The sequence below is a fragment of the Atheta coriaria genome, unplaced genomic scaffold, assembly GCF_025399875.1.
Source record: "Atheta coriaria isolate IRGN ID8LTWV9N9 unplaced genomic scaffold, Caltech_Dcor_3.1 hic_scaffold_4_pilon, whole genome shotgun sequence".
Lineage (NCBI taxonomy): Eukaryota > Metazoa > Arthropoda > Insecta > Coleoptera > Staphylinidae > Dalotia > Dalotia coriaria.
Window position 1 is genome coordinate 8,149,725 of NW_027045446.1, and position 27,425 is coordinate 8,177,149.

At 34.5% G+C, this 27,425-nt stretch overlaps 3 protein-coding genes and 1 long non-coding RNA gene across 14 annotated transcripts in view; 2 read left to right on the forward strand and 2 right to left on the reverse strand.

Moving 5' to 3' along the window:
* Positions 1-139: 139 nt before the first annotated feature.
* On the reverse strand, positions 140-2,408 carry Zwilch (zwilch kinetochore protein). The gene is made up of 7 exons (XM_065300612.1): positions 2,181-2,408; positions 1,905-2,119; positions 1,196-1,851; positions 860-1,139; positions 489-800; positions 310-431; positions 140-247 (listed from the first exon to the last, which is right to left on the reverse strand). The coding sequence occupies exons 1-7, from the start codon at positions 2,277-2,279 to the stop codon at positions 180-182; spliced, it is 1,752 nt and encodes a 583-aa protein (XP_065156684.1). The 5' UTR covers positions 2,280-2,408; the 3' UTR covers positions 140-179.
* A 10-nt stretch (positions 2,409-2,418) lies between these two features.
* Rbm13 (RNA-binding motif protein 13) lies at positions 2,419-3,942 on the forward strand. The gene is made up of 6 exons (XM_065300616.1): positions 2,419-2,559; positions 2,632-2,678; positions 2,747-3,203; positions 3,372-3,557; positions 3,610-3,684; positions 3,738-3,942. Exons 1-6 carry the CDS (start codon positions 2,545-2,547, stop codon positions 3,903-3,905), a joined length of 948 nt encoding a protein of 315 aa, XP_065156688.1. The 5' UTR covers positions 2,419-2,544; the 3' UTR covers positions 3,906-3,942.
* A 3,835-nt stretch (positions 3,943-7,777) lies between these two features.
* Positions 7,778-9,204, reverse strand: LOC135790406 (uncharacterized). Its single transcript, XR_010547754.1, has 2 exons — positions 9,106-9,204; positions 7,778-8,161 (listed from the first exon to the last, which is right to left on the reverse strand). It is a non-coding gene; the product is annotated as an uncharacterized lncRNA (long non-coding RNA).
* The window catches only part of rdgA (retinal degeneration A), a 70,655-nt gene continuing 51,381 nt past the window's right edge, over positions 8,152-27,425 (forward strand). For 4 of the 11 annotated variants that reach the window (XM_065300596.1, XM_065300599.1, XM_065300600.1 and 1 more), the window contains exon 1: positions 24,362-24,724. Coding sequence is in view for 6 of the 11 variants with exons in the window: in XM_065300601.1 (XP_065156673.1) it covers positions 11,508-11,581; positions 16,877-16,987 (185 nt within the window). In the remaining 5 variants the exon portion in view is untranslated. Of the gene's footprint in view, positions 9,306-9,472; positions 9,570-10,500; positions 10,520-11,399; positions 11,582-15,466; positions 15,662-16,876; positions 16,988-17,997; positions 18,239-24,361; positions 24,725-27,425 lie in introns of those variants that run through there. The other 7 variants (XM_065300603.1, XM_065300606.1, XM_065300607.1 and 4 more) reach the window with 7 other exon arrangements.

A 27,425-nucleotide genomic window follows, 5' to 3' on the forward strand; every position in this document is an offset into this window, starting at 1 on the left:
AGTAATAGAACCGTTCAATATATTAAACTCACTGATTTAAATAACTTCTAAGACAAACAGCGGGTAAATCAACATAAGAAAAACCTAAAATTGAGTCATAAAAGACGGATTATTTAAAAATAAATATATTTATCAAATATTACGAGATATCAGTTTTATTTCCTCATCAGTTCCATATGTTAATTATTGAAAATATAGCCTAAATGGACGTAGTATTGCTTTTCTTCAATTTGCTCGACATCAATACCTGAAAAACGGCAAAAAATACATTTTACTACTTTTAATTAAATTTTAAAATGTAGGTACTACCATAATCATTATAAACAGTATCCGGAAAGATCGGTTTATCAGAGAAATGAAAAATAGTTGTCGTTGTTGAACCCGCACGTCCCTCGCTGAAAAATCTGACGTTGATTGCAACTGCCGGTAAACTGCAATACCAAACATTTATATAGTAAATATCATAATTTAACAGAAACTAAACATACTCCTTGATAAAATCATATTGACTCGAATATAAATCACATTGAAAGTCTACAACGCTGGTATGCATCAAAGACTTGAAAGTTTTCTTCAAATGTTTGCATTTAAAGATACAGTTGTAAACTTGCGGCAAAGTAGTCGATCCGGACAATTGGCAGTTCATCGCCAGAAGCATAAATTCAGTAGTGAGATGCATATACGCAGTGTGGTTCAATTGTTTCATCAAATCGCCAATGTTTTCATTGCCTTTCGAAATTGTTAAACGGGATTTACGAGTCGCTGCTTTGGATATCTGATTCTGTGTTTCGACTATTTTCCTATCAACAAAAGAATCAAATTTATCAGTATAAATATAAAACAGGAATGCTGCACATACTCCCATTCTTCTTTGAAATGTCCTTCTCCATTCGGCTCCATATTTCGAATAAGAAACAAATAATCGTTGTGTAATTTATACAAGCCCAATTCAATCAAAAACTTTAATGCTACTGATATATTCAAAGTGGGCACAGCCATGTTACCCTCAATCAAACCATTGATAACCACACCCAATGTTGTTTTGTTTGCTGCTGGCTCTGTGTAGTTGATTGGAGTGTTGACCAAAGCAGCAAACAGTGTGTGGAAGCCTTGGAGAACATCATGAATGCCTTCAAAACCTATTAAAACAATTTTTACATGTTTTTTTTGCATTTGAATTATAAATTACACTTACTAATTAAACATTCCCATAATTTTTCCATAAAAGACCCTTCTCTCATGTTCATTACATCAAGATCTTTCCAATCTACTTCCCTTTTATGCACATGTCTTTTAGTTTCATAACTTCTCAGTAATTCTGCAATATCATCAGCAACTTCATGATATTCTTTTGGGTTTGGTGATATTTTCAAATTTTCTAGGTCATCTTCATCTTGCAGTTGCTCAATTAAATTGTATAACATGATTAATTGCTGCCACAATACATATAATCTTGACTCTGTATTGGATACATTTACTTGAAGGAACAGTTTATATTTGTTATTCACACTTTTAAACAAATGATCAGGACATGAAACTTCAATAAATGCTGAGTTTCCTATGGCTGTGTGTACCACATCTTCAGCAAGTCTCTTATTGTGGCCAAATTTGGCATATAGAGTATTTACTTCAACTGCTACTTTACAATCCTTTCTACTGTATCTTTGATGAAATGTTAACATAGTATTAAAGCAGACTTGCTGCTGAGAAATTGTGTAGCACCCATAGAAATGAATAATACCTCTGTAAAAGTCATTTTGTTTAAGCATAATTGCTAAGGTTTTTCTTGGATCTTTCCCATCACATAGACATACTTGCAGAGATGATTCTTTAGAATTGTTTAAGTATTCCCTAAGAATAGTTTAATTATAAAAATAATTTATGTGAAGTAATATCAATTATACCCAGCTTCCTTTGAGCTTAAAGGTCCATAGGTACTTTCCTCCTTGGTCCAGTTTACTGCTACTTTTTTGCAGCATTCTATCACATCAAATTTCACATCATCATCTAAGTCAACTTCCAGAGGATTTCCAGTGAGATTTAAGTCGCTCGTACTCTGAGTTGAATTCTTGGGACTCATATCTACATTTCCAATCAAATTTTCACTTGTTGGTTGAATCTGTAATTTAAATTTACCTATAATTCAAGAAATATACCAAGCATTTTGATGGAATACTAACCTTCTTGTATATTAAACGTATTAACTCTGTTGAACGAAAGATATCTTGCAGATAAGTTGGCATCGTGATGGCCAAAACATTGTAATCGCTTGAATTCATGATGGTTAATTATATTTAAGACAATTAATCAGTTTTAAATGCTGGAAAAATGAAAAATAACTCGCATGAAAACGGCGGTTATTTGTGAATGGCGGTTGAATTTTAGTTATGAGCGTGACTGTATGCAACCAAATGTGCACTTTTGATTCCAAATGAAAAGTTGAAACACGTGGCACACCGCGTTTTCCGTTTAAACTTTTATATTATTCGTAATATTTAAAAACAATATAATTCAGCAGTAATTATAATAATATAGTTATTAAAAATGCAGCATGACGATGTAAGTAAACGAATATATTCCATGTAATAAACAAGAAAACGGAATAATCTTCTTCTAACCTCCAATTTCCAGGTTGTATGGAGCATAATAAACAAATCATTTTGTTCACATAAAGTCCAGTAAGTTCATATTATTATTCTTATTTTAACATTACAATATTTACTTTAATATATTATTCTCTCAACAGAACGAAGTCGCAACGATTTTGTCGAAACGAATATAATCTAACAGGTCTTTGCAGCAGAGCATCATGTCCTCTTGCAAACAGTCAATATGCCACTGTAAGAGAAGACAAGGGCATTATTTATTTGTACATGAAAACAGCGGAAAGGTGCGCTTTTCCAGGCAAATCATGGGAGAAGGTTAAGTTGTCTAGGAATTTTGAGAAGGCAATTCATCAAATTAATGAAAATCTGCTCTATTGGAGTGGATTTGTGAAGTCAAAATGCAAACAGAGATTTGTGAAGATCACACAATATTTAATAAGAATGAGAAAGCTGAAGTTGAGGAGACAGAAACTATTAGTGCCTATTCAGAAGAAGGTGGACAGGAGAGAGAAAAGAAGGGAGGAGAAGGCACTTATTGCTGCTAGAATTGAGAAGGGAGTTGAGCAAACCCTATTGGACCGTCTTAAAAAAGGAGTTGTAAGTATTAATTATTAGTTAAAAACATGAGAAAATATGATTTTTAAAATCGACATTGATAACTATTCAGTTTTTACGTTTTTCTTCCTGATTTAAAGAAAGAAAAACATCAAATTCGAAAAATAACGAAAAAGTACTTCATAAAAACACTTTTTTATTAAATTCTAGTATCAAGATTTATACAATATTCCACAATCAACATTTGAAGAAGCACTGCAAGAGGGCGAAGTAGAAAGTGAAGCAGAAGAAGAAATGGACGAAGAATTAGAAAGAGAAATGGAAAACGAAGGCGATGACGAATTTGTAGCTGCTGACAGTGATTCCGAGATTGATTTTGACGAGGATGAAGCTGAAGTAAGATTATTTTTTATGTTGAAGTGCAAACTATTGTTTCTTATTACTTTAGGAAAGTGATAGCGGCCTTAGGCAAGAAGCCGACGTTGACAGCGACTTTGAATCATCAGATGAATCTGATATTGAGGTAATTCAATCATTTTCTTATCATACAAAATGTTTATTTTCTTTATTTACTAGGATATGAAACTTCCTTCAGCCAAAAAGCAAACGCCTGGATCTAGTAAAGGTAAAACGCCTAAAGGTGGAAAGGGTGCTAAAGGTAAGCGACCACACGTGCAAGTTGAATACGAAGTCGAAACGGAAAGGGAACCAGCACCAAGACTCAGCGCAAGTGACTTCTTTTAGGAAATGTATGTTGGTATTAATAAATCAGTTAAATATACACGGTACATTTGTCATATTTGTTTGTGGTAGGTATATGTGAAACAATTCTTTTTCAATGTACAATATCAATGCGTGTACTCGCAATTAATTTCTACTTGCACTTGAATAACACCATGTTCTACACCTCGATGCTAGCGGAAACGATAATAAAATCCTCGTGCTGTCGCTGTAGGTAGTTATGGTTTTAATTAAAACGCGCTTCATTGCGTGCGGTTGCCGTGAATTAACTCGTTTTTATTCGATGCGTTTGCACGCAGTCATTAATTCGCATCGTAAAACGCGCCACTGTAAATTCGCCGCACGATGCGCCGTCGATGCACTGTAAACACGACGAACACATTTTAATTAGGGGATGAGCCGTACATTTTCATTTTAACGACGATCAACACTGTTGAATTTGTGATAAACGAACAACTCTGAATGCATTTCGAAGATTGAATACTGAGTTCAAGTTCACATCGCGTCGAATTACGAGTGTGTACGAGTGTGTAATGTATTTTCGAGTAGGGAAAGAAATCCATTCGAGAGCTTTGAGATCAATTACAGTCATCCGGAAGGCAGGACCTAACTTGTAAAACTTTGCGCTGAAAGTTTCGATTACTCACTTAACTATAACCGGAAAATCATTCTGTTCGCCGACGAATTTTCGTTCATTCTTACATTCACTTTGGCCGCCCACGCCGCTCGAAAGTTCATGTCTCAATTAACTAAATCGTTACTCGCACAACCGGAACGAGCAGGTAATCAAAGTTTTATCATCATCATTTACCGGTTTCAACCAAGGATAATTGCATTCCATTAGTTAGATTCCGAGCGTTTTTCGTACCCAAAATTGAAAACATACTTTTTATTTGATTTTAACGCCCGAAACTTTTCTTATACTCGAAAGTTGTTTCGCGAAGATAGAATTGCCAAGCTTTGCACTTAGAATTATTATTTATAGATGGTCGGAGGAAATATGTGAAAAATTCAGCGGCAGGTAAATTCACTTTGCTCGAGATACAAGTAGACGTTTTGTGTGTTTTGTGCTTTTGAGAGCGTCCTTCGGCAGGGAAAACGCGCGCGTTGCTCGCGGGCATAAATCCGTGAATTTACGTTAACGTTACATAATCGCGAATGTTCAAAGCGATATTGCGCCACTGAAGTTAAGCCACCCTAGGCGCGCGATGCACGCAAGTGAAGAGGCACGCGAAATATCGATCATAAACGCTGCTGTTATGGCTGCGGGTTACGGTTATGGCTGATTTTATCAATCAAAAATTAATTAAAAGTTGTATTGGCCCGCCACAGGCACGTGTATTAAACTACCTTTGGCTTACCAGAATGCGTACAAGGTGCTTTAATTAATTATAATTATTTAGTATTTACAAGAGGGGACCCTGCGACTGTATCATTATATAAATTAATTAATTGTCATACACTGTGTTCATTCTAATGGAAGACTGATTACAATATCTATTGCTATTAACATCACATCTGTATAAAGTACAAGTACACGTATTTTGTTGATGATTAGTATAAGCATGATTGTTGTTATTAATTGGATTATGTCTTCAATCATGGAAGAAATCTCGAAACATGCGAAGTCATTAAGTATGAACACACGCAATGGTTCAATTCACGTGGTAAATATTAGAGATCATATGAATATTGCGAGTATTTCGCTTGTTCGGATCAAGTTACTAATTTATTATAACATGACATTAAATTCGGCAAATTTTACTGCTCATATCCACTCTTTAACCCTTCAGACTATACGTCTCCCATACCATAGTCATTAATATCGTGATGAGAGAAAATCTCACGCCTATTGCGCAAGCGCCAAGCGCGAAATTTCAAACCTACTAAAATAGTTGTAGGTTACACATCAAGTAAGATACAAAATAAAAAATTGGGTTTTGAATAATATAAATTAAATATTAATGTTATTAAAGTAAAAATTATATAATTCTGACGAATTATAAAATAAATATGAAATTTTCTATTTAGATAAATTATTTTATTAAGTTAAACTTGACAAATTAAATGCCAAATGGCGGGTGGAAACTACGGAGACAGCCGAAATAAAACGAAGCCATCCGAATAGCGGATTTTTTTGTGCCTAACTTTACTTACACGATGAGAAAAACTCTCACAGACGATAAATAAATAATTTTTTTCCTTAATTTTTTAAGTTAAAAAAAAATTATTTTTTCAGTATTTTGTAAAAAATTAAATTTTAGGAAGGTAAAAAAATTTTTAAGGGGTCATTCCATTTGAAATTAGAAGAAAAAAAAAGTTTTAAGAGAGGTGTGAGAGATTCTCTCTACACGATAGTTCTGAAGGGTTAATGTGTTATACACATTCTGTGCTGCGCTGGTTTCGAATTTAGTGTTAATTATGCCTTAGAGGCATAGGTAATTTAATTATTCCATGTAGGTTAGAAAGGACATAACCTAAAAGAATTATTAATGGTTAGAACGAATTAAAACATGACAAAACAGAGAGTAAAATCAGTTTTTCTCACAAATCACAGTGGTAACAGTATAGAGCAGTTTTGCCTGGTAAGAATCATGAGTTTTAAGTTTTTAGATATAAAATAGCATAATTTGTGATTGTTTTAGGTTATGCAACTTCATGAACTAGTTGGAGGTTTAGATACACTGCAAAGGAAAGAGTTCACTCCTACGATGCCCTTTGCAATTGCTGTTGCAGTTTGGGACTTTTTAAGCTTTTTTATAGCGTACAGTAAGGGTTTACTACTTTACTTAGCTTTATAAAGTGATATGGAGCGCTATGATTAATATATTTAATCATGAAGTTTGAAAATATTCAAAAATATTATCCAACCAGCTGTAATAGCAGGAAATAACGGGTTACATCGCAAAATTTTCAAAATTGTTTAGTAAAACAAATGAGTACCCAGGTAAAGTTACTCTTTACCCATTTCATCGCATTGGTCAACAGCATAATTGTTGATTTTTACTATTATTATACAACCGTGACCATTTTTAACGACGCCATTAAATCTTTAGACATGGTTATATCATGTCATGACAAATAATGCATCAGTAATAGATAGTTTTATCATCACTACCTTTTGCAGCTTAAAATTAAACGTCTCACATTATACTTATTAAGTTCCGTACGCAATTATTTCGCAACTTGAGTAAATACGAAACGCACGCATATGTAATGCAATGATAATATTTGATCATTTGATAGACATGTAGCTCACTGATTGGCGAGTTAAGTCAGACACACCCAACTGTTGTTTGCGTGAGAGTTAATGCACAGTTTCGGGTGCTTACGAACACGAAATTGACCTTCGACAATGTCGACAATGCCAAGCGACACAAGGAAGCATAACTAACTAACTCAACTAACCCAAGCACTCTGCTAACCGATCTGTTTAACTATGTTAAACATTGATGCCTGATTTTCAGCACGTCCACAGCTAGAGTTAGAGTAAGATATGTGGGTGTGGGAAATATGTTAGAAATATGTTTGGACTTTGCACTCATGTGAAGATGGAGTGGTTGTAGTGGTCAATAATGGTACTTATAGGTACTTATTGTAAATTTGTATTCTATTCATATGAGAAATGGTTTTGGGAGGATTTTTGCGCCAACATTACTTATGCAATGACTGAATTTGACTGAATTTTAAAAGAATTTGATGCATTTTGCGGTTTATACGATAAACATTCAAAAAAAAAATAATTTTCCTGTTTTGGAAGTTGTTAAGTAAACTTTAATGTTTAATATAACACTGACTGATTCAATTATGACTATTATTTGATTTTTGATATCTCATCAAACAAATATTTATATTGACTAATATCCCCGTAAAAATCCTCATATTTCTGTATTTGTTTACTCTTGTAATTTAATTTCAAAATATTTCACTTCCCAAATATTGCTGATATCATACTAGATGACGCTTGAATGTCGCTTTTTATTTTGATGACTATTGACGGCCTTGAGCAAAGTATAAGAAGCGCAGTCTCACCTGCAAACCGGATGACTTACGTCAAGGTTGCGCCAACCGCGAAGTGGCAATGATCTCGAATCGCGTGCGGCGTGCGTTTCGTGTTTACGCGTGTAGTAAAATGCGCCGGCCGGCGCACCAGAACTCAAGACAGCAGGAGATCTCGCAAGACCAAAATATCTTCTCGCCGGAAGAGACTTGAATCATTCCAGTGTAGTGCATCACTGCGCAACATGCTTCTGCATTCACTAAAAATACATATAAACAAACACATCCGGTAAATATTAAATATTAGTGTGATTACTGTCAAAACGCGGGATGTAAAAATGTCAAAAGTGATTTTAACTTGATTTTAACATTCGTAATAATGAACATGTGATGTAAAGTGCCATCAACAACACTCAAAATGTCATTTTGGAGGACTAAGCTGAGATAGTGATCATCTAACGACCGGAAAACAAATTTATATTGCGAAAACCACAGAAAAAAGATGTGAAAAAGTTTCAAGTAGACAGTGGATGAGTGTAGACATGTCAACAATAAAAGTTACATCAGGTTTATTATGATTCCGGCAATAAAAATATGAGTTTTTGTTGTTTGTTGTCAACAAACAACAATTTCATGTTTATTGCGAGTAAAGTACGAAATTAAAAAATAATTTAAAACTAGTTTAGTGTAAATAGAATTATAATTATTAATATTAAACGGTAAATACATGTGGCAATGACGTAAATTCGTCAATTCAACGAACGTCAATAAATTAATATTTGCAGAGGTATCAAGGCCGTGCGTTAATTATATGTTCGCGCTTTTTACGTTCGGCTTTATTGCACAGGTCGAGGGACACATACAGTGCGATATTGCTACACGAAATCCAAAAGTTGTTTTCCTGTCGCGTCGCGTCGCGTCGTCTGCGCTACAAATCGACAACAATAGTGCACACCGTGCGCCAAGTGGTTAACAATCTCCACAATCACCGCGGCGCGAAGCAAATGCCAAACGAAATTCCCAGTCATCGGCGAGCGACCGGGCGCGTTTTGTTATTAGCCTATACGCAAATTAGTATAATTCATGATTCGCAACAATGACGTTGCGAAGTCGCGGTGATGCAGCGCGCGAGAGCTGAGTTGATGTAATGGTGGAGTAAGCCTTCACTGCGTTCTGGTTGAAATAATTAGTGTGCGTTCATTACCTGTGGACTGTCCGTGAGCAATCGCCATGTACGACGCATTTTTGCTACAGTTGTTGCATCGAACAGTTGTGCATGTGCAACGTCGGCGTCAAAATTTCAATTTTACTTAACTGACACCTCTCACCAAATGACATTCGAATAATTTTACATTGATCGGTTTTTAATCGTCTCGAACGAGCAGAAATTTAAATATTGAATAAGTAAGTTATAACTCATATTTAATTAAGTATTGTGATTTTGTTTTGTTTTTTTAATGCCTATGTGGGTGAAATTTTAATTGGGTGTGAATATCAGTGTGTGGGGCGGGCGTTGCGTGGAAAAGTGTTGGTTTACTAAATGTAATAAAATATTGTGCACTCTAAACTAGTGCAGTGCATCACCAGCAGTGATTCTGTTTTTGTGGATTGAATTCAAGGATAAAACATGGGATTTCTACGGTTTTGCAAAACTACGTATAAATATAAGTAAGTTAATATTCCACAATTAAAAAAAAAAAAAAACAGACAAAAACTTGTTTGTAGGTAAAGTTGCCTATATTTTAACCTTATTTAAAGAATATTGACAATTATCGTCTGCCAGCGACTTTGGTTCCGTAAATTTTCATAAAAAAATGTTAATTACTAATAATTTCTTGTTTTTTGGTGTAATTTTGTGTTGAATTCGTCAATAGTATAATAAATTTTAATTTAAATGAATTAAAAATACGATTATTGCACTTCAGCGCCATCTCGATATGAATTTTAGAACTAAAACTGGAATTAAATCTATATACCAACTTTCATCCCATATTTTACACTCTGTATATTATATTTTTGTGTCAAAAAGTAGCCTATTATATTTTCCATAATCTAAACTATCTCTATACAAAATTTTATCAAAATCACTTCAATGGTTTTTACGTGAAAGCGTCACAACTAAACAAACAACCTTAAATTTGCATTTATAATGTTACACGAGATCTTTTAATTCCTGTAATTTAAATATTTTACATTTTCATGAATTTTTGAATCAAAGCAACGCCCAAACATTCGCGACACGTGTAATGAAAACATGCATTAATACTCCACTAAACGTGTCTTTATTATAACAAGTCTGTAAATCAAAATGTTTATGCCAAGCAGGAAAAATCGTAACAAGCGTATTTAAGTAGATTTCTGGGTAGAAACATACACATATACATCACCTCCTTTCAGTACGCGATGCTCATTGCACGCGGATGCGTCTCGTCTCGTTCCGCTACGATTACACCATCAACTATTTTCGGATTCTTAGGACAGGTCACTTAAAACAACAACATACGATTTGATATACGCCACACACAACTCAAAAGTTAAAATTAAAAATAGTTAAAAACCGTTAAGACAATCACAATCCTCAAACCGCAAGAAACGATTACCTCATAATTTACTATAACGTAAGTTTTATTTTTATTTTCTTTCTTGTTCTGTGGTGAAATTAGATTTAGATAGAGAATTTTAATTGAATTCAAGTTCCGATTGAGAGATTATTACACTGCGCGTACGATTGGATTTCGTAGCCAAGTGGTATGTTGTCGATTAGCGCGCAAAACGGCTGTTTTTATGTGCACTCGCAGATAAAGATCATTTCTTTTTGGCTCGCGTCCGGATGGCGCTGAGCGACATGTCGTTTTCTTGCTTGTTGAAATATTCGCAACGCCAAATGTTTGCCATTTGCTCGGGCGTGTTTATTTTCGACGCTTTTTTTTTCGCTCTCGACTATTACGCGAATTTCCACTTTTATTACATACGTACTGTAAATACGGTTACTCCATAAATTAGATTATCTTTTCTAACAAAAACAAAAACATTTTTATGTTAAATAAATATGTTGTTACTTTAAAAGTATTTTTTTCATCTACAAAAAGGATTTTTTGGGTTTTTTGTTGATAATAGTAGATAATATTAATGTTTTTGGCTGAGATTAAAGTTTTGTCAACACACGGTGGACGCTAATCCCTTAAAATACGCTTTATTTATGAATTTCGTAAAGTTTTGAAAAGTTGAGCGAATATTTGAATTTTGTGCATCAGTACGCTTATTGCACGCTTATCGCTTGGTAGGAGTTTTACTGCGTCGCGAAAGGATAAATCTCCCGAGTCACCTTTTACGAGATATTAATAAAAAAACAGCGTGATTGCCTTTAAAGTTACCGTTTGCGGTAAAGTAAAAAAGATAAAAGTCGTCGATAAACTTTGAAAAGCTCTAATAATAATCAACTTTTCAACACAAAAACTGAACCGTATCATAAACCGTTAAAACTTTCGATCTCTTAAAAATCGTATACTATTAAAACTAAAATTGTTAAAGTCTCAAGTATTAGAGGGATTAAAGTTTGTTTAGTGCGGATTTCGCGCGCGTAATTATAATGTGATCGGAAGCTTGATGCTAATGACGGCAAAGTTTACTGTGTTTAATTGCACTGGAGGCGGCGGCTGCGACATTGGTTGTGTGTTCAAGTGAGTGAGGAGAGTTATTAATTGAACTCGTGAAACCGTGAATGTGAAAAAAATGTAGATTCAAAGAGAGAGTGATTATAAGTTTTTATTGCGCGGGCCTTTTGTTTGCGTTTTTTGTTTGCTTCTCAAATCTGCTTTATATCTGTGCGCGCTGCGCGGCTGAAAAGGAAGAGGTGAAGTTGGTGCGAGTGTAGGTGTACGATGATGCTTTAATTTAACTTTTTGAATACGTCGCGGTGAGGTGACGGAGCAGACTGAATAAATTTTGGTTTGTGTGTGTGTTGTTGATGACATCGAGTCATTTTCTGAAGCTTTACAGACATGCAGGAGGAGGTTTTTTTTCTTGGGAATATTTTAACTAATATTATGAATGTGGGTATGAATTTGTATGTTTGTGACGCTTTCACGTACAAACTATAAAAGTAATTTTGATAATTTTTTGTATAAAGAGAGATTTAATGTAGAAAAATAAAATAAACAACTTTTTGTTGTAAAAATTTAGCTGCAAGGGTTAAAATAAGGGGTGAAAGTTGGTATAGAGATTTAATCAAATTTATAGTTGTATAATTCAAAACTAGATGGCGCAAAAGTGCATTAAAAGCAAAAAAAGGATTGGAATAGATTACTTTACCTTTTTTTTATATAAATATAATTTTTTCTTTAACAAATCACTTAAAACACTAATAATGTCTAATTTTGCGTGTTGAAATGTCAGTTTTTGCGCACTATGAGTACACAAAATGCAAATTTTTGTCCGCTTCATAACTCCATTACAAAAATATATAAAACGCAAACAACCAAATTAAATCAAAGTCAATTAAGCCAATAAAACATTTTTCCATTATCGTTATGTTTGAGTTTAATTGAATAAATTACTCGCAATGTATGGAAATGGTTTTTTTTATCAAATGAAAGCAATTTTTTATTCAGTAACAACGCGAAATCAAATTTAATTGCCATCACGTTTCAATATGAACAATATTAAAATGTCACCTGCACTCCCCATCAAATAATCATTTGTCTGGATGAATATTGACGTGAATTTTAGCTGTTCTATCTCTATCAAAGTCTGTGTCCATCCAGCAACACTAACTATTGTGTATAGTATGATATTTGCACGAAGGGATTTTTAAACACGCATAAAATTTCATTTCCATTAAAGTCCATTCATTTCCACCGTTTTCACCTTCATCCGCATTAATTTTAATATTTATACTTTCATTATAACCGTATTACGATGCCTGAACAAACCCTCGATGTTGGGAGTCTTTTGCCTCGGTGCTTTCAGGGATGTCGAGGGTGAGCATTGTGTTTTTGTCAGTTGAGTGCCATCGCGTGGGTTCTTTGCCGAAGCAGAGATCGTTGAGTTGGCGGAATTGTGTATTATCACATATTGTCGTGTCGGACCCAGAGCCGTAACAATCGCAACTGATTTTAAGCGATACTTTAGCAACCATTTACTAAACGCCCACGCTCTCGTTTAGCGCACAGCCATGAAAGAACAATTTTCTAGGGTCTAAGAGATACGATTGCCACCGAAATGAATTCAGCGCACAATGGACTTCTATAACAATTTGAAATAGTTTATGTTTACAGCAAAAGGTTTTCCTTTATATCAATCTATAATAAAAAAATGAATTGCAAAATCTGTTAGTACGTGCATAACTCAACAACGCCTTGACCAATTTGGCCAATTCTTTTTTTTTTAATGATCGTTGAAGTCCAAGGATGGTTTTTACTGCGAGAAAAATTTGAATAATTGCGGGGAAAACCCTAAAACAGCCCTTTTTTATAGGATAAAAGTTGGCATTGAGATTCAATCATAGTTATAGTTAAATATTTGAATCCGAGATGGCGCGCATAAGTGCATTATTAGCAATTCTTTATATAATTAATTTCTTTAAAATAAAATTGCGAATCTTATTGATAGAATTGACACATACTATGTCTAGAACATTAAAGTGAAAAAAAATTATATTTTTATTAAATACTACCGGGACAAAGTCGCGGGCAAAAACTAGTCATTTTATAAATTGATATTTTATGCAAGTAATTTATAAACAAATAAATTTAACTTAATAGTATATAATTTATTATGTGTTATGATTGAGTGCACTCATTTTTTGACTCCAATTGCAAAATTTAAAAGAAAAATTGGTCCACATATGAAAATGTAGGCTCTATTACGCCATTTGTTTCTATTTACCCTAAAAATGTTGCCAAACGTTAGAGATTCGTAACGTAATGACCTTGCGTATGCTGTTATTTTGGTTTCCATTGTGCGTTCGGGTGCTTTGCAAATGTTTGAATGTTTGTTATGCTTAAGAGAGCCGTATTGTTGGGCTGCCTGCTTCTGTTTATCGTCTACTTTAATGCTTCATTAAATTCGACGACAAATTTTGCGAGAATCGCTCGCACGAGCAAAGTTATTATAAAAATGGCGCCGGTTGCCAAGTTCTGCTATTTTTCACAACCTCATACAACGCAAAACTACACTAGGAATACTAAAAATTATTAATAATAAAAATATCAATATAAAATATTGAAATTCGATCATTAAACTTAATTAAGAGCGCATATCGAATTATACCGTTTAGTCTTTTATGTGTATTTTATAATTTTAGTATATATAATGCAATTACGAAAATGCAATATTATGCTAAACGAATTGAATAATTTATCGCTGCAACTTTGCACGTAATTCCGGCGGCAGCTGAAACAATAGACGAAAACAAAACATTGCGCCGAAATGAAATGCGTTCAATTACGTGGCGTTTTATTTTCGCAAAGTGTGCACGTACTCGCCATAATTGCGATTGAAATTGTGGAAATCGATTGGACACGTCGGTTTATGGATGACGAGTATTTTTGAATTACACTCACATTTCAAATCGCGATTTTCGCTTTGATCTTGATGCAAAGTGATAAATATTACATTCATTAATAATAAAACACGTTTTATAATATAACAAATATCCTAGCTACTATTATAAGTAATATAAGTTCGGATGTTTATTTGTTACGTTTTCACGCACACACCATTTAAGTAATTTTGATAAATTTTGGTGTGGAGATACTTTTGACCATAGGGTACTTTTTGTCGTAAAAATTTAACTTGAAAAGTGTAAAATTGAGGATAAAAGCTGATATTGAGATTTAATTATTTTTGTGGTTGTCAGATGGCGCTAAATTGACATTTTTATTGGCATATATGTCATTTAAAACATTAAATAAAATATTTTTTGTTAATTCTAAAGTTTTTGTTTTGTTTATAAATTTAATTAAGCGTGTTTTGATGTCGGGTTAAAAATAGTAAAGCAGACTCAGAAATGAACGTCATACCACAACATTATTTTGATTACCATTGCGTGGCTCTCGCAAATGATGAATGACATCATGGACATTCAGCATCCGACATGTTTTAATGCGAGGAAGAAGTATAAAAAAAAAAACATTGCATATACACCGACAAAATAATCCACTAACAACTACAAAAATTAAATTTTTAACAAAACTCGCCGCAAAAATTAATCATAAACAAATAAAATTACAACAAATACAAATATCTACCTATATTACGAATACATCACATTTTCCACTTTTGATATTTTTTTATGATTAATTTATTTCATGTTTTATTAATGAATCAAACTGTATATGATCTAATTCTTGCATATACTGTATGTGAAAGTGTACATCACTCGACATCATGCATTCGTACATTGCGTTAGTTTTTTTACCGCTGCGTCTGCGCTCGAACGCCTGCGCAGACGGCAAACCCGCATTAAGTTTTTAGTCAGTTTCCGACTCGCACTGTTTTGACTTAAGTACGAATTGAAATTCATATGTAATGTAGGTGCGGTGGCGGGGCCGGCCCCACAGTAATCGTTTCAACGTAGTGTAGTGTCGACTAGTTCCGCGACAGTACCACGTGATTCATAAAAACTATGCAAACAATTTAAATACCTAAAAATTTTATGTGTGACACACGTTATTCTACTAAAATTTACATATGCGTGATATTTAGTTAAGTTATGTGAAATTAAACCCCGGATTATTCCATCATCCACTCAACTTCTAGTAAGTTTTCATTTGTTGTCAATTTGACAACACATTTGTTTCATCTATGTATATTATAAGTACCATGGCGTAGCGCGATCATGAAATCACGCCAACAATGCATAGTTAACTGTTAACTGTACTCTCTCGTTTAATTCGAGCGTTTGTTCAAACAGTGCGTTGCGCTGTGTACTTGTAGTTGTTTTAGTTGTGCGCCGTTTGAAGTTGAAAGTCTCTCCGTGTCGGTGTTGATGGCTGCCGATTGCGTACGCGTATGTTACCGCTGTGTATGCGTTGTTTGGCCGGAATTAATTCTATAAATGCACGTGTGCCGGTGTGGTACTTCACTCTAGTTCGAATTGTGCTGGCGCTGAACGCCGGCTGCATGTGGGCGCAGAAGTTCATGGCCAGCTTTCGGGCTAACACGCGGATTTGTTTCAATTAATTACATCACGTTGTGAGCTCGTTTTTGATCCGCGCCAACCTGGGAATTTAAGCGCATAAAATGCGAATATTGTGTATTCATTAAAATTATTACGATATAAAATGTTAGATTAATTTTGCTTACAGAAGCTTTATAAATAGTTGACTCTAGGGAATTTTATTCTCATCACTTTTATTAAATTCAGATCTTTTTAATTAAAATTATTGGTTATGATGATGTAATATGACTTGTTGTGTTAAATGGGTTGCATAGGTTTGCATCTAAAGCTTAGTTATCTTTTAACCTTAAAAAACAGTAAAATTTCAATGAAATAAAAATATATTTTAATAAATTAAAAGAAAACGGTTGATTTTAAAAATGCTTTTGTAGTAAATTTGAGGTTAAACTGATCAGAATGTAATTCTATTTATAAACCAATTCTTTTGACGTTTGCCAAAACGTTGAAATATCAGTGTTAAGTTGTGCCTCACCTCAGTAACATTCAAACATCGAACAAGTTTCCATTGCGTTGTATTTCTTTATATTATATTTCGCAGTCGCAATTCTATTTTCGTCGGCGTGATTTCGCCGGCGGCTTAAAATTTTTTGGCAATTGTCTCGCCCGGTGGCTCTAATTCAATCGGCCCGCATTGTTTCTCATGGCGGAGTCGCTGGCGTTTAATGAAAGAATAGTTGCGCAATTTGATGCCGCCGCCGGAGTCGGAAGACGCGATCTCACGACTGCTCAACGCATCGCTGTGCCAGATATAAAAGACGTCGAAATACAATTTCCTCTCGTTTCGCTGTTGCAGGATGAACGAAAAATACAATCTGCGCGACGACGTGATTTTTCCGTCGACGGAGCAACAAAAACCGCCGCCGGTCCGCCTCACCGGACATCGCCGGATTGGATCCACGCGAAGGTAAGGAAGCAATCTTTTTATTACAATCGAAGAGCATATTGCCATTGGGGTTTTAATTGCGCATTGTGTTTGTGATGAAATTTCATGTTAGATAAGAAGAAGTCTTTCCAGTTCATTGGCAAGAAATTAATAAATCTTCAACTTGCAATTAGACGCTGGACAATTTTTTAGAATCAGATACCTTTCAATCGATTTAATCTACTTTAATAGATATTAGTTATATAAAATACTAGCTTTTGCCACCCACTTCGTCCCGGTAGTGTTTAATAAAAATGTAATTTGTTTTTACTCTTTTGTTCTAGACGTAGTATGTGTCAATTCGATCAATAAGATTTACAATTTTATTTCAAAAAAATTAATTATATAAATAATTGCTAATAATGCACTTCAGCGCGCCATCTCGGATTCAACTATTTAACTATAACTGTGATTGAATCTCAATGCCAACTTTTATCCTATAGAAAAGGGCTATTTTAGGGTTTTTCCGGCAATTATTCAAATTTTTCTCGCCGTAAAAACCATCTTTGGACTTTAAGAAACAATTTAAAAAAAGAATTGGCCAAATTGATCAAGTTGTTATTGAGTTATGCGCTTACCAACAGATTTTGCGATTCATTTTTATATTATTGATGAAATTGAGACAAAGAAAACATATTTTTGTAAAAATCTAATAAAAATATCACCTCGCAAGTATTTTTATGGTTTTATGGTCATCACTATACGCATAGGTATTAATTGATGCAAGGTTACTTTATTTTACACTCACACATTCGAAGACGATTATCACTTGGATGACAAAATGCAATATTTTCTGTATGTGTGCGCCTCGCGGTCGATGCTGGCCATCACGTGTCTCGTCGATTACTTAACAAGATTCCTATTTCGACGGTCGCGTTGTCGTATTCATATAAGCCGTAATCCTATTAGAGTCGCACAAGGCCGCGGCTCTCCTGAGGTTACCGCCGACTCTTGAAAGCCGTCGAGTGTAACCCCCATCAGTTTGCCATCGACGTCGCAGTCGCGGACACTGGCCTTAAAAAAACTATCAGTTATATTATACAAGCACTTCTACAACTTTAGTTGCTTCCGGTAAAAGGTGCATTTAATGTGATCTTGACGCTTTCGCTCTTGACATTCGTTTTCGTTTAAATTTTGAGTTGAGAGTTGAATTGAAATGGCGCAGCAGGAAGAACAGATGCCGGCGGAGGAGGAAACTGCGGATGAGATCAGCGATGCAGAGGACGAACAAAAGTAAGATAATCGACATGGCGGTATATCAGTAAAGCGGGCGCGGGTCATATTTAAATTTAAGACGTTTTATAGTCTGCTCACGCTGGCGAAGTATGGACGGCATGTTTCGTTTGATGCGAGTATGCCTAGACCAAAATCTATGTGAGTAATATTAAAATCCCTAGAAAAAACAATAAATCTCAAATTTAAAGAAATGAAGTTATTACTTAAAAATAGTTTTAAATACCGTTAACAATGACGTAAATTGCACATAAAACCCGAGCGAAACAATAATGATTATGTATTTTTCCACAGCACATTTGAAACAATTGGCCACGGAAACCTAATTCAAGCACTTGCCAAAATTCTCGTGGTTCTAATTGTTTCCACACTATTTCCCCCGATAACAATCGCTCTATTCCATCGCTCGGCGGTGGTGAACAAACTGCGTAAATCTAAGAATATATTTTATTGCGATTTTATTTCGTTTCACTCTGAAACGGAATATTTGCCGGCTTGCGCGCTATATATTCGCGCTGGAAAGTCATTCTCTTTGCGCAATTAAATTCAGATGAAGTAACACAATACACTGCATTATGAAATATGCATGTAGTCGTTATCGTTCGCAGCCAGGCTGCAAGTCTATTATTTCGTAATTTACATGAAAAATATCGCAAGGAGATCAAAATGTAAATGTATAGGACTTTATAACAATTAGTAAAATATGCTTGTGTTTGCGTTTGTTCTTGAACATTAAGTTTTAATTAAAACTTTCATCACGTGACAGTCAACTAGGAAACTTGTACTTGTACTTGTACTCACATATGAAAATGAAGTGGAAATATCGATAATTCGAAAATTAAGATTAAATTTAATGAAAATTTTTGAAAAATAATTTTTACATTGAAAATAATCAGAAAAATAATAAAATACTTTTGTTTATTATGTAAATTTTAATTTTTATGACATTTTTTTAATTATTTCTCGATGTTTCGAAAACTAAGACTCAATTTGCCGATTTGAAGTAATTAGTTATTGAAATCTTCTATAAAATAAGAATGAATCGCAAAATCTGTTGATAAGCGCATAACTCAACAACGCCTTAACCAATTTGGTCAATTCTTTTTTTTAAATGTTCGTTAAAGTCCACGGCTGGTTTTTACGGCGAGAAAAATTAGAATAATTGCCGGGAAAACCCTAAAACAGCCCTTTTCTATAAGATAAAAGTTGGCATTGAGACTCAATCATTGTTATAGCTAAATAGTTGAATCCGAGCGTTGAAGTGCATTATTAGCAATTCTTTATATAATTAATTTCTTTAAAATAAAATTGCGAATCGTATTGATAGAATTGACACATACTCGTACTATGTCTAAAACATGAGAGTAAAAAGGAATTACATTTTTATTAAACACTACCGAAACGATGTCGCGGGCAAAAGCTAGTATTAAAATAATTTTATTAATTTTTTGTTAGATTTTATTTAAAAATGAATTTTAATTAATATTTCTTATTTTTGTTTCAGGTGAGTGTTTTTTCTAATCTCCTACATCGAATTCTGGTAAATGTTTCGCCTTTTTGTTATTTTTCTTATTCTCTACATGTTTTTAACTAGAACAGTTAAAAGGATTCAGTGAACTCTTTGTTATCCGGAAAGTTTCCAATTTGAATCTTCTTTGCGTTTATTTTTATTGCCCATGGCATGAAGTCTCTCCAGATATATGTGTGTAGCAAGATAAAAGACTTGAAAAACAGTTGACAAAAGAGCTTTTTTTGTATGTTCTTGAGTAACGCTTAGAAGTTATCGACCCCATTCGGCGGACGCGAACGGCTGAAATTTCTCCCGCATAGTCCTGATCGATTTTTGCATCGTCTTCACATATCACGCATCCACACGCCACACATTTGTGTGCGGGGCGGTTGGCCTATTAATCAAATGAAATTAAATTAGCCGCACAACGACAACGGCCGCCGGAGGCAACATTCGCATATCTCTTCATTCGGCATTCACTGTCAATGCGTGCCAAATGATGTTCGCAATGTTAAACTATACATTCATGGTGTGATTAGTCAATTACAGGGTGCAGAAATATTAATTTAACCAAAATAATAAATATAAATTTTATTCACATAACTTTTGCAACAGATTTGAGAAAATTTTCATCAAAATAATTAAAATATATTCTTAAAACATATAAATTATTATCTATTATGTGTGATATAAGTTTTATTATTGTAACTGTATAGTCTGAATTGAGTCGAACGGAATCCAAATGGATAATTCATGGCTTTCATATCGATATGCGCGAAACAAACGCCCTACGATGGATTAATACAATTACAATATTACATATTGATTAATGATGATCGCAAAGTTGCCTCGCATAACTCTCTGGTGTGTTTATTTGCGTTTATTTATGGTTATGTATGTGTGTGGCTTATCAAAGGCCGATTTACGCCGCAAACACTTATCCTCCCAATTAGAGAGCTACGACCACTACCACCGGATGTCAAAGGCAATCGTGAACGTGCTAAACTACAACTACCTGGCCAAACAAATAAATTAAAACGTGCTCAAACTAACTCCACCGCAAGCAATTTATCTTCCGTCTGACAATACAATAACCGTTTACCAATTTGGGCAAAATCAATACGTAGTTATTTTCGGTTAATGTAGAAATAAAAAAATACATAACACAACACTGTAATGGATGTAAGGTGATGTGATGGGATGAAAATATGTGATGCGTGATGCGTCAGCATTTTGTCGCAAGGCACTTTGCTTTCAGGTTAAGATCTAATGGGCAAGGCAGGATTTTTTTTTTCGTTTTCTATAGGACGATTCGTAGGTTGGGCATGTGGTAAAAGTTCATAGCATGTTTTTTTTTGCTTCTTTCAATCTATAAAGCTTATAACATTACGGATGCCGGGAAAAAATATAAAAATATAAAGCTGTACTTTGATTTACACCTCACCGCAAGGATGCAAATAGGATTTGATGTTTTACGCTGCGAGAAGGAAAGATTGACCCATATTTATTATTTATTCAATGAAAAAATTTACTTTTTCCATCAGAAAAATTGTTTTAATTATTTATAGACGTAAAAATTTGTTTATGTTATTTATAATATAAAAATAAATCGCAAAATCTGTTGGTAAGCATATAACTTAACAACGCCTTGACCAATTTGACCAATTCTTGTTTTAAAATGTTTGTTAAAGTCCAAGGATGGTTTTTACGGCGAGAAAAGTTAATAATTTCCGTGAAAACTCTAAAAACAGCTTTTTTTATAGGATAAAAGTTGGCATTGAGATTCAATCATAGTTATAGTTAAATAGTTGAATCCGAGATGGCGCGTTGAAGTTCATTATTAGCAATTCTTTATATAATTAATTTCTTTAAAATAAAATTGCGAATCTTATTGATAGAATTGACACATACCATGTCTAGAACAAGGGAGTAAAAAGAATTATATTTTTATCACAACCTACCGGGACAAAGTCGCGGGCAAAAGCTTATAATATTTTATTATTATTATTTTATGTCTGTGAGGTGCGGATATTGATTGATTACTGCGTCAAAAACAAAACGTTCATAATACTCATGATGAATATGAAAATAGCTTGGAAGTGAATGAGGAAATTGTGGTTTATTAATCGTTCCGTATGAATTTTAATCATGTTTTGCTATTTTTGAACATATTTACCTATGCTTATTTTACTTTTCGTGTCAAAAATACCTAAAAATCAACTTATTTTCTGACGTGTGAGTTTGCAACACCCGAAGGTGTTGCAAAGCTGTGCTCAAAGGAATTCCCATCGTTTTACGCCTCGCGCAACGCCGCAAGAAGCTCAGCAAAAATTTGATAAACCACAACTCTGCACGAAAACTCTTAACGAAGAACCGCATCGCAAAAGCCCGTGAAACTGTGAAGGATTTGAGGCTTAAAAGCTTTTTAAAGTACACGCTGCCGAATTGTAATCTCTATTGGTTTATACACATTACAAACACACAATATTGTAAAGTAAAGATTTTTTTCTTAAATTTTTCTTAAATTACTTTGTGTTGAATTTCGGGTAATTTCTTATAATACGACATAAAAATTTCGGGCTATAGAAAGATCGTCCTCTCATAATATAATTTTGAACCCACGCGAGGTGAGTACCGTTCTAGGGACTTAATATGTCGTTCAACGGAGAGTTGATTAAATCATTAAAAATCCGGTTACGTAGTTTGAAGCATCAGGCGGCGGCTGTGTCGGCGGCGATGCGAGCATTAGGTGGTACGTGTGTTCTTGGAACTTGGGGACGGTCGTATTTTGCACGGCGTGCGTCTTTGGTGGCTCTCTGGGGCGGCTCTCATTTTTTACTTAGCGTTTCGCCCCGCGGGAGGTCGGATTGAACGTTCGTCGGGCCATTTTTACATATTTTCCTCTCCCGTTTCTTTTCCACCTTGCTTTGCTCGAGAGGAAAAGCGAATACTTTATGTATTAGCGTTGGCGACGCCTCGAGGTTTGCGAAATGTTCACGTTTGTTTTTTGCTGTACTACCTTGCATAGAGTGTTTTTTTTTCTTCTCTTTTCTTTCGGTCGTTTCCGGCCGCTCGTTTTGTTTTCTGTCGTTTTTGGTTTAAATTATTACATTATACGTTTTAGATTGAAACGCATAGCAACACAAGGGAGGCAAATAATACAAAATATGTGTGCACACGTGGAAATTTAAATTCTAACAAAAGAAATGAAACAGTATAAAATTTTTTGTGCGGAATTAAAATATAGTACAAAAATTTAATATTATAAAATAAAATGACCTCAGAAATTCTTTCCGGTTTTACGCAAAGGTTAAATTCCAGAAAAAGTAAGTAAATTTTATGAAAGAATATTAAAAAAAAATTTAAGGAAGTTTCTACGCAAAGAATCGCCTTACTTTGATCTTGAAGATTTATTATTACAATTATTAACTACAAAGAACACGATAAAATAATTTAGAGGCCAGGGGCAGGTAAAAATTATATTATATTATCAAAAAGTAAAAAAAAATAGTATATTAAGTATCAAGTGGTTAAACGGGGATTTTAGTCACGAGATTGATTGAGAACAAGCGTAGCAAGCGTTTAATCAATCGAGTGTTTAACAACTTTTAGCCACGTTAGTGTTACGCTATTTTTTGTATTTTACACGTTGGGATTATTGTATTTAAACTTTTGTAATTTAAATCATTGAAATTCGCTCGCACACTACTAGGAAATGTAGCCGTAGACGCGCAGGCGCAAGCTCCACCTCGTGACTAAAACCCATGACAAAAGCTTTTTAGTCACGTCCTTGACCATCCGTGTTTAAAGTACCACTTTTTGTGTCTAGAAAACGTGGAAAAACTGTTGCTTTAAAGCTGGAAATAGAAAAAGAAAGTTTATTGTTATATAACAAAACCTAAAGTTTTTGACGTCAATAATATCAACATTTGCCTAACGACGTAATTAAAAAAGTACAGATACAGCGTAAATATTTGTACAAATAAATATTTGATGAGCAAGATGAACTTTGGTGACAAAAAGAAGTCAAACACGAAAGAAGCGAATAAAATCACGTCGTTAAAGTGTCGAGCAAATATTTTTCGAATTGATTAGTCCTCAAATTAATCTCACGGAATACAACGCAATACATCACATTAATTAATTATTTATTATCAATATACATTGCAACTAATTGCATTCGGTCGATAATACCACAGATATAGAAACACCGCCAGACATTGAGTGGTTTAGGTCCAGGTTGTTTATGAACTTCACGGATTAATTGACATCTCGGTCACAGCGAGTGTAATTGACGCTCATCTGTCAAATGTTGATAGACATCTCAAACCACACTTTACATCAGAACACGTCACATCACATCACATCACAACATCCGATTGATTTTAACACTGGAGTTAAAGAATGCAGTCAATACTCAGCAGTCGCAAATCAGGTCGTATTGTGATGAGATCCAAATTTAATGAGGTGTTTTGGTGCAGTTTACGCATATTATAGTGAGTTGGATGTAGTGGAAGTGCATATACCTGGTTGATTTGCGCACGCGACGAGCGGTGGCGGCGTCGGAGGCGGCCAGTGGTGGTGGTGGTACTGACGCCCTACACGAACGCGTCGCATCGCAGTCGACGTCGTACCATCGTCTCGTCAGCAGTTGGCGTCCGCGTACGCTACGCTCGCGTCGCGTAAACCGCGTGTAAAAATAACAGCGCACGTCGAACACCATCATCATCATCATCGAGAGTGTGATCAAACGAACGTGTGTGGTTATCACTAGTTATCACGCTTCACTAGTTTCCTAATAGATATTGACATTGTTGAAAGTAGCGAACTTTTGCTGCTGGTTGCTCAGTGCACAAACTGTGCGGAACGGAACTAAACAATAAGTCGCATTACACATTACAACCACGTGTTTACAAACTTTATCAACTCAAGTTGAGTTTCACACAACGTAAACTTCTTGGACTAACACGTTATAAGTGAGTATATTTTAATATTTTACGTTTTAATCAACTAAATGGCCACTGAAGCACAAGATAATCAAATTGAAAAATTCTGAAATGTGGAAAAAATAAAGAGTTAAAATCTGACGCCTTGTGTAATTAGCTAATTATGTTTATTTTGAGTTGATCCTGTTGAAAATACTGGGTTGTTGTGTTACTTCTTAAAATTTTCACGCGTATGATGACGCTATTCGAGCCGACGTTATTTACTAAACCATTAGTGTTGAACGCTGCTCTTCGCCACGCTTTTGACAACATTTAAGCGGCAGATCAAAGGAATGCGCGCAATTCTACACCGCTGGGGGACGCGCCAATGAGTGCTTTCTTTATCAAAGCGATGCCACGTTATTAGATAACATTTTTTACGTACTGGTGAGTTCACAGACAAAACAAAAATTTAAATAATTTGAAAAAACATAATTTTTCGCCAAAAACTCAGAAATGAAATATTACGCATTTAAATAAATAAATATTAAACATTTTAAAACATGAATTCTGTCAGGAACAAAACGTGAAGGGTATAAACGAACGAAATACGTAGAATAATTTTATTCAAAGCACTTTTACATATATCAAGTGTATTCGTATTATTTTTTTTATATTTTGTTTGTTTTAAACTTGGAAGTTCTCGCGTAAAAATATTTCACTCGACGGTTTCTGGTTTCTTGCGTCTTGTTGCGAAAGCAACATATGTTGGTGGCGGCGGCGGCGGCGTTCATTGTTTATATTTAATTTCACCCTCCCACACAAATGGCAACAGCCAGTGGTGGTGTAGTAGTGTGTTGGTGTGCGTAACGTTTTGAATGCGAAATTGCGGCGGTTGCCAGCAGTTTTATTACGAAAGCGTGTTGCCCGGCGCCTCCACAGCAAGAAGTGTAACACATGCGATATCACATCACCGCGCCGCGCACATCATACTTGTGCGCTTGACATATTTATAGCTTAAAGGAAAAAACGTTTGCAAGCAATGTATGCAAAGTACATGGAGGCAAACGGAAGAAAGGAAGGAATAGAAATGTTGCCAACACAATCGATTACTTGATATTCTCTTTGGGGGCATTTTTCACTGCATGTTGGAAGTCAAATTGTGTATTGAGTGTGTAAAATTGTATTTTTAGACATACTACACTCGGAATTTTACATTTTAATCCTAAAATAACAATAAATAACCTTAAAAAATAAAAATCCAGATTAATTACCACTGCGTCACAATAACACTGCGCGAATTTCCTACGCGTGGCAGGATTTGAATCTTTGTTTACCTTTATGATCACGAGTTTTTTTTTTGTTTTTATTTTCGAAAACAATGCGCAGCGAGCTGAAATCCATGAAAATTGTCAGCCATATACCTTTGTATTTGTTTGGGAAATAAACAATGCGACGAGACAACGCGAACGAGAACTGACGCTGAGAAAAGCAAGCGAAAACGAAACACAAAGATAAAAAGTGAAATATTTCGAGATGGTTTGCGTCTAATGCAATAACATTTGACTACATACATTATACTTTACTTGATATCTACTGAATTATTGATTTGAATCATGAATTTTTAATAATTTCGTATTCCGATTAAATTAAATATAAATAATTAATTATTATGATACGAGTGTGATTAATTAATATGACATTTAGTTCAGTGCATCTTTTACTGGCATTGCGTGTGCGTAATTTATTTTTTGCGCGCGTTGTCTAGACGTGATTTTATAAATTTGATGAGCGGTTTTCCAGCGTGTTTCTTGCGATTTTTGTCGACTAGTTTCACAGTTTCACACCGGACAATATCTTGCGTTGTGCGCCACATAAATCATTAATATTCGGAATACAAAATGCGCAGCGATCATAAATTTACGAGCGGCAGGCTTGGATAACATCGTTGTAACGAATTTATAAGCAATAAAAATCATATTTCTTTTCTTTTGTTACCCGAGTTGTCAGCGGAGTAAAAACTTAAGAAAAAATACTTTTAATATAATAAATAAATAACTATAAATATAATTTTTATATGCGCCAGCTGAAATATCGCTTGTTTAATTATTTCTTGGAACTTATTGAACCGTGAATGTAAATATTATTTGGCTGAGGTTTCAGAAATGGTTGAACCGCGGATCTGTGGTAACGATTTTGCTCATTTGCAAACATGCTAGCGTATGTAGGATGCGCCGTTCGTTGTGAAATTAGATATGCCCAATTGAGTCTAAGCGGAAGCTTTTTATTGCCTAATAAAGCTGCCAGGCTTCTCTTATTCGGCGGTTTTCTGCTGTCGACGCTGAAATTGCTGGCGCATTGATTATTATTATTCTTTACCGGATTTACAACAAAGTATTTCATGCATATAAATTGTCGTGTATAAAATTTCTGGCTCAGTTTCTATATAATATGATTTTCATTGTGGTTCTTGTGGTATAATACAAGGAACAATGAATAATAAAATTTCTTGATTTTTATTTCTTTGTGTAAAACGACAAAAAAAATGAAAAAAGAAAATGTTAAGATGTTGCTGTCATTAAATTATAATTAAAGAGAAAAGATGAAAGCATGCATGAGTTTTGAGTGTTTCTTTCATTAAAAAATAGGTTTTTGTGCTGACAAAAATAATTGCTGTAATTTATGTGTAGAATGAAATCCAAAAAGGTGTTAGGAGTTCCCAGGATGATTGTATCACCAAGGGAAATTAAAA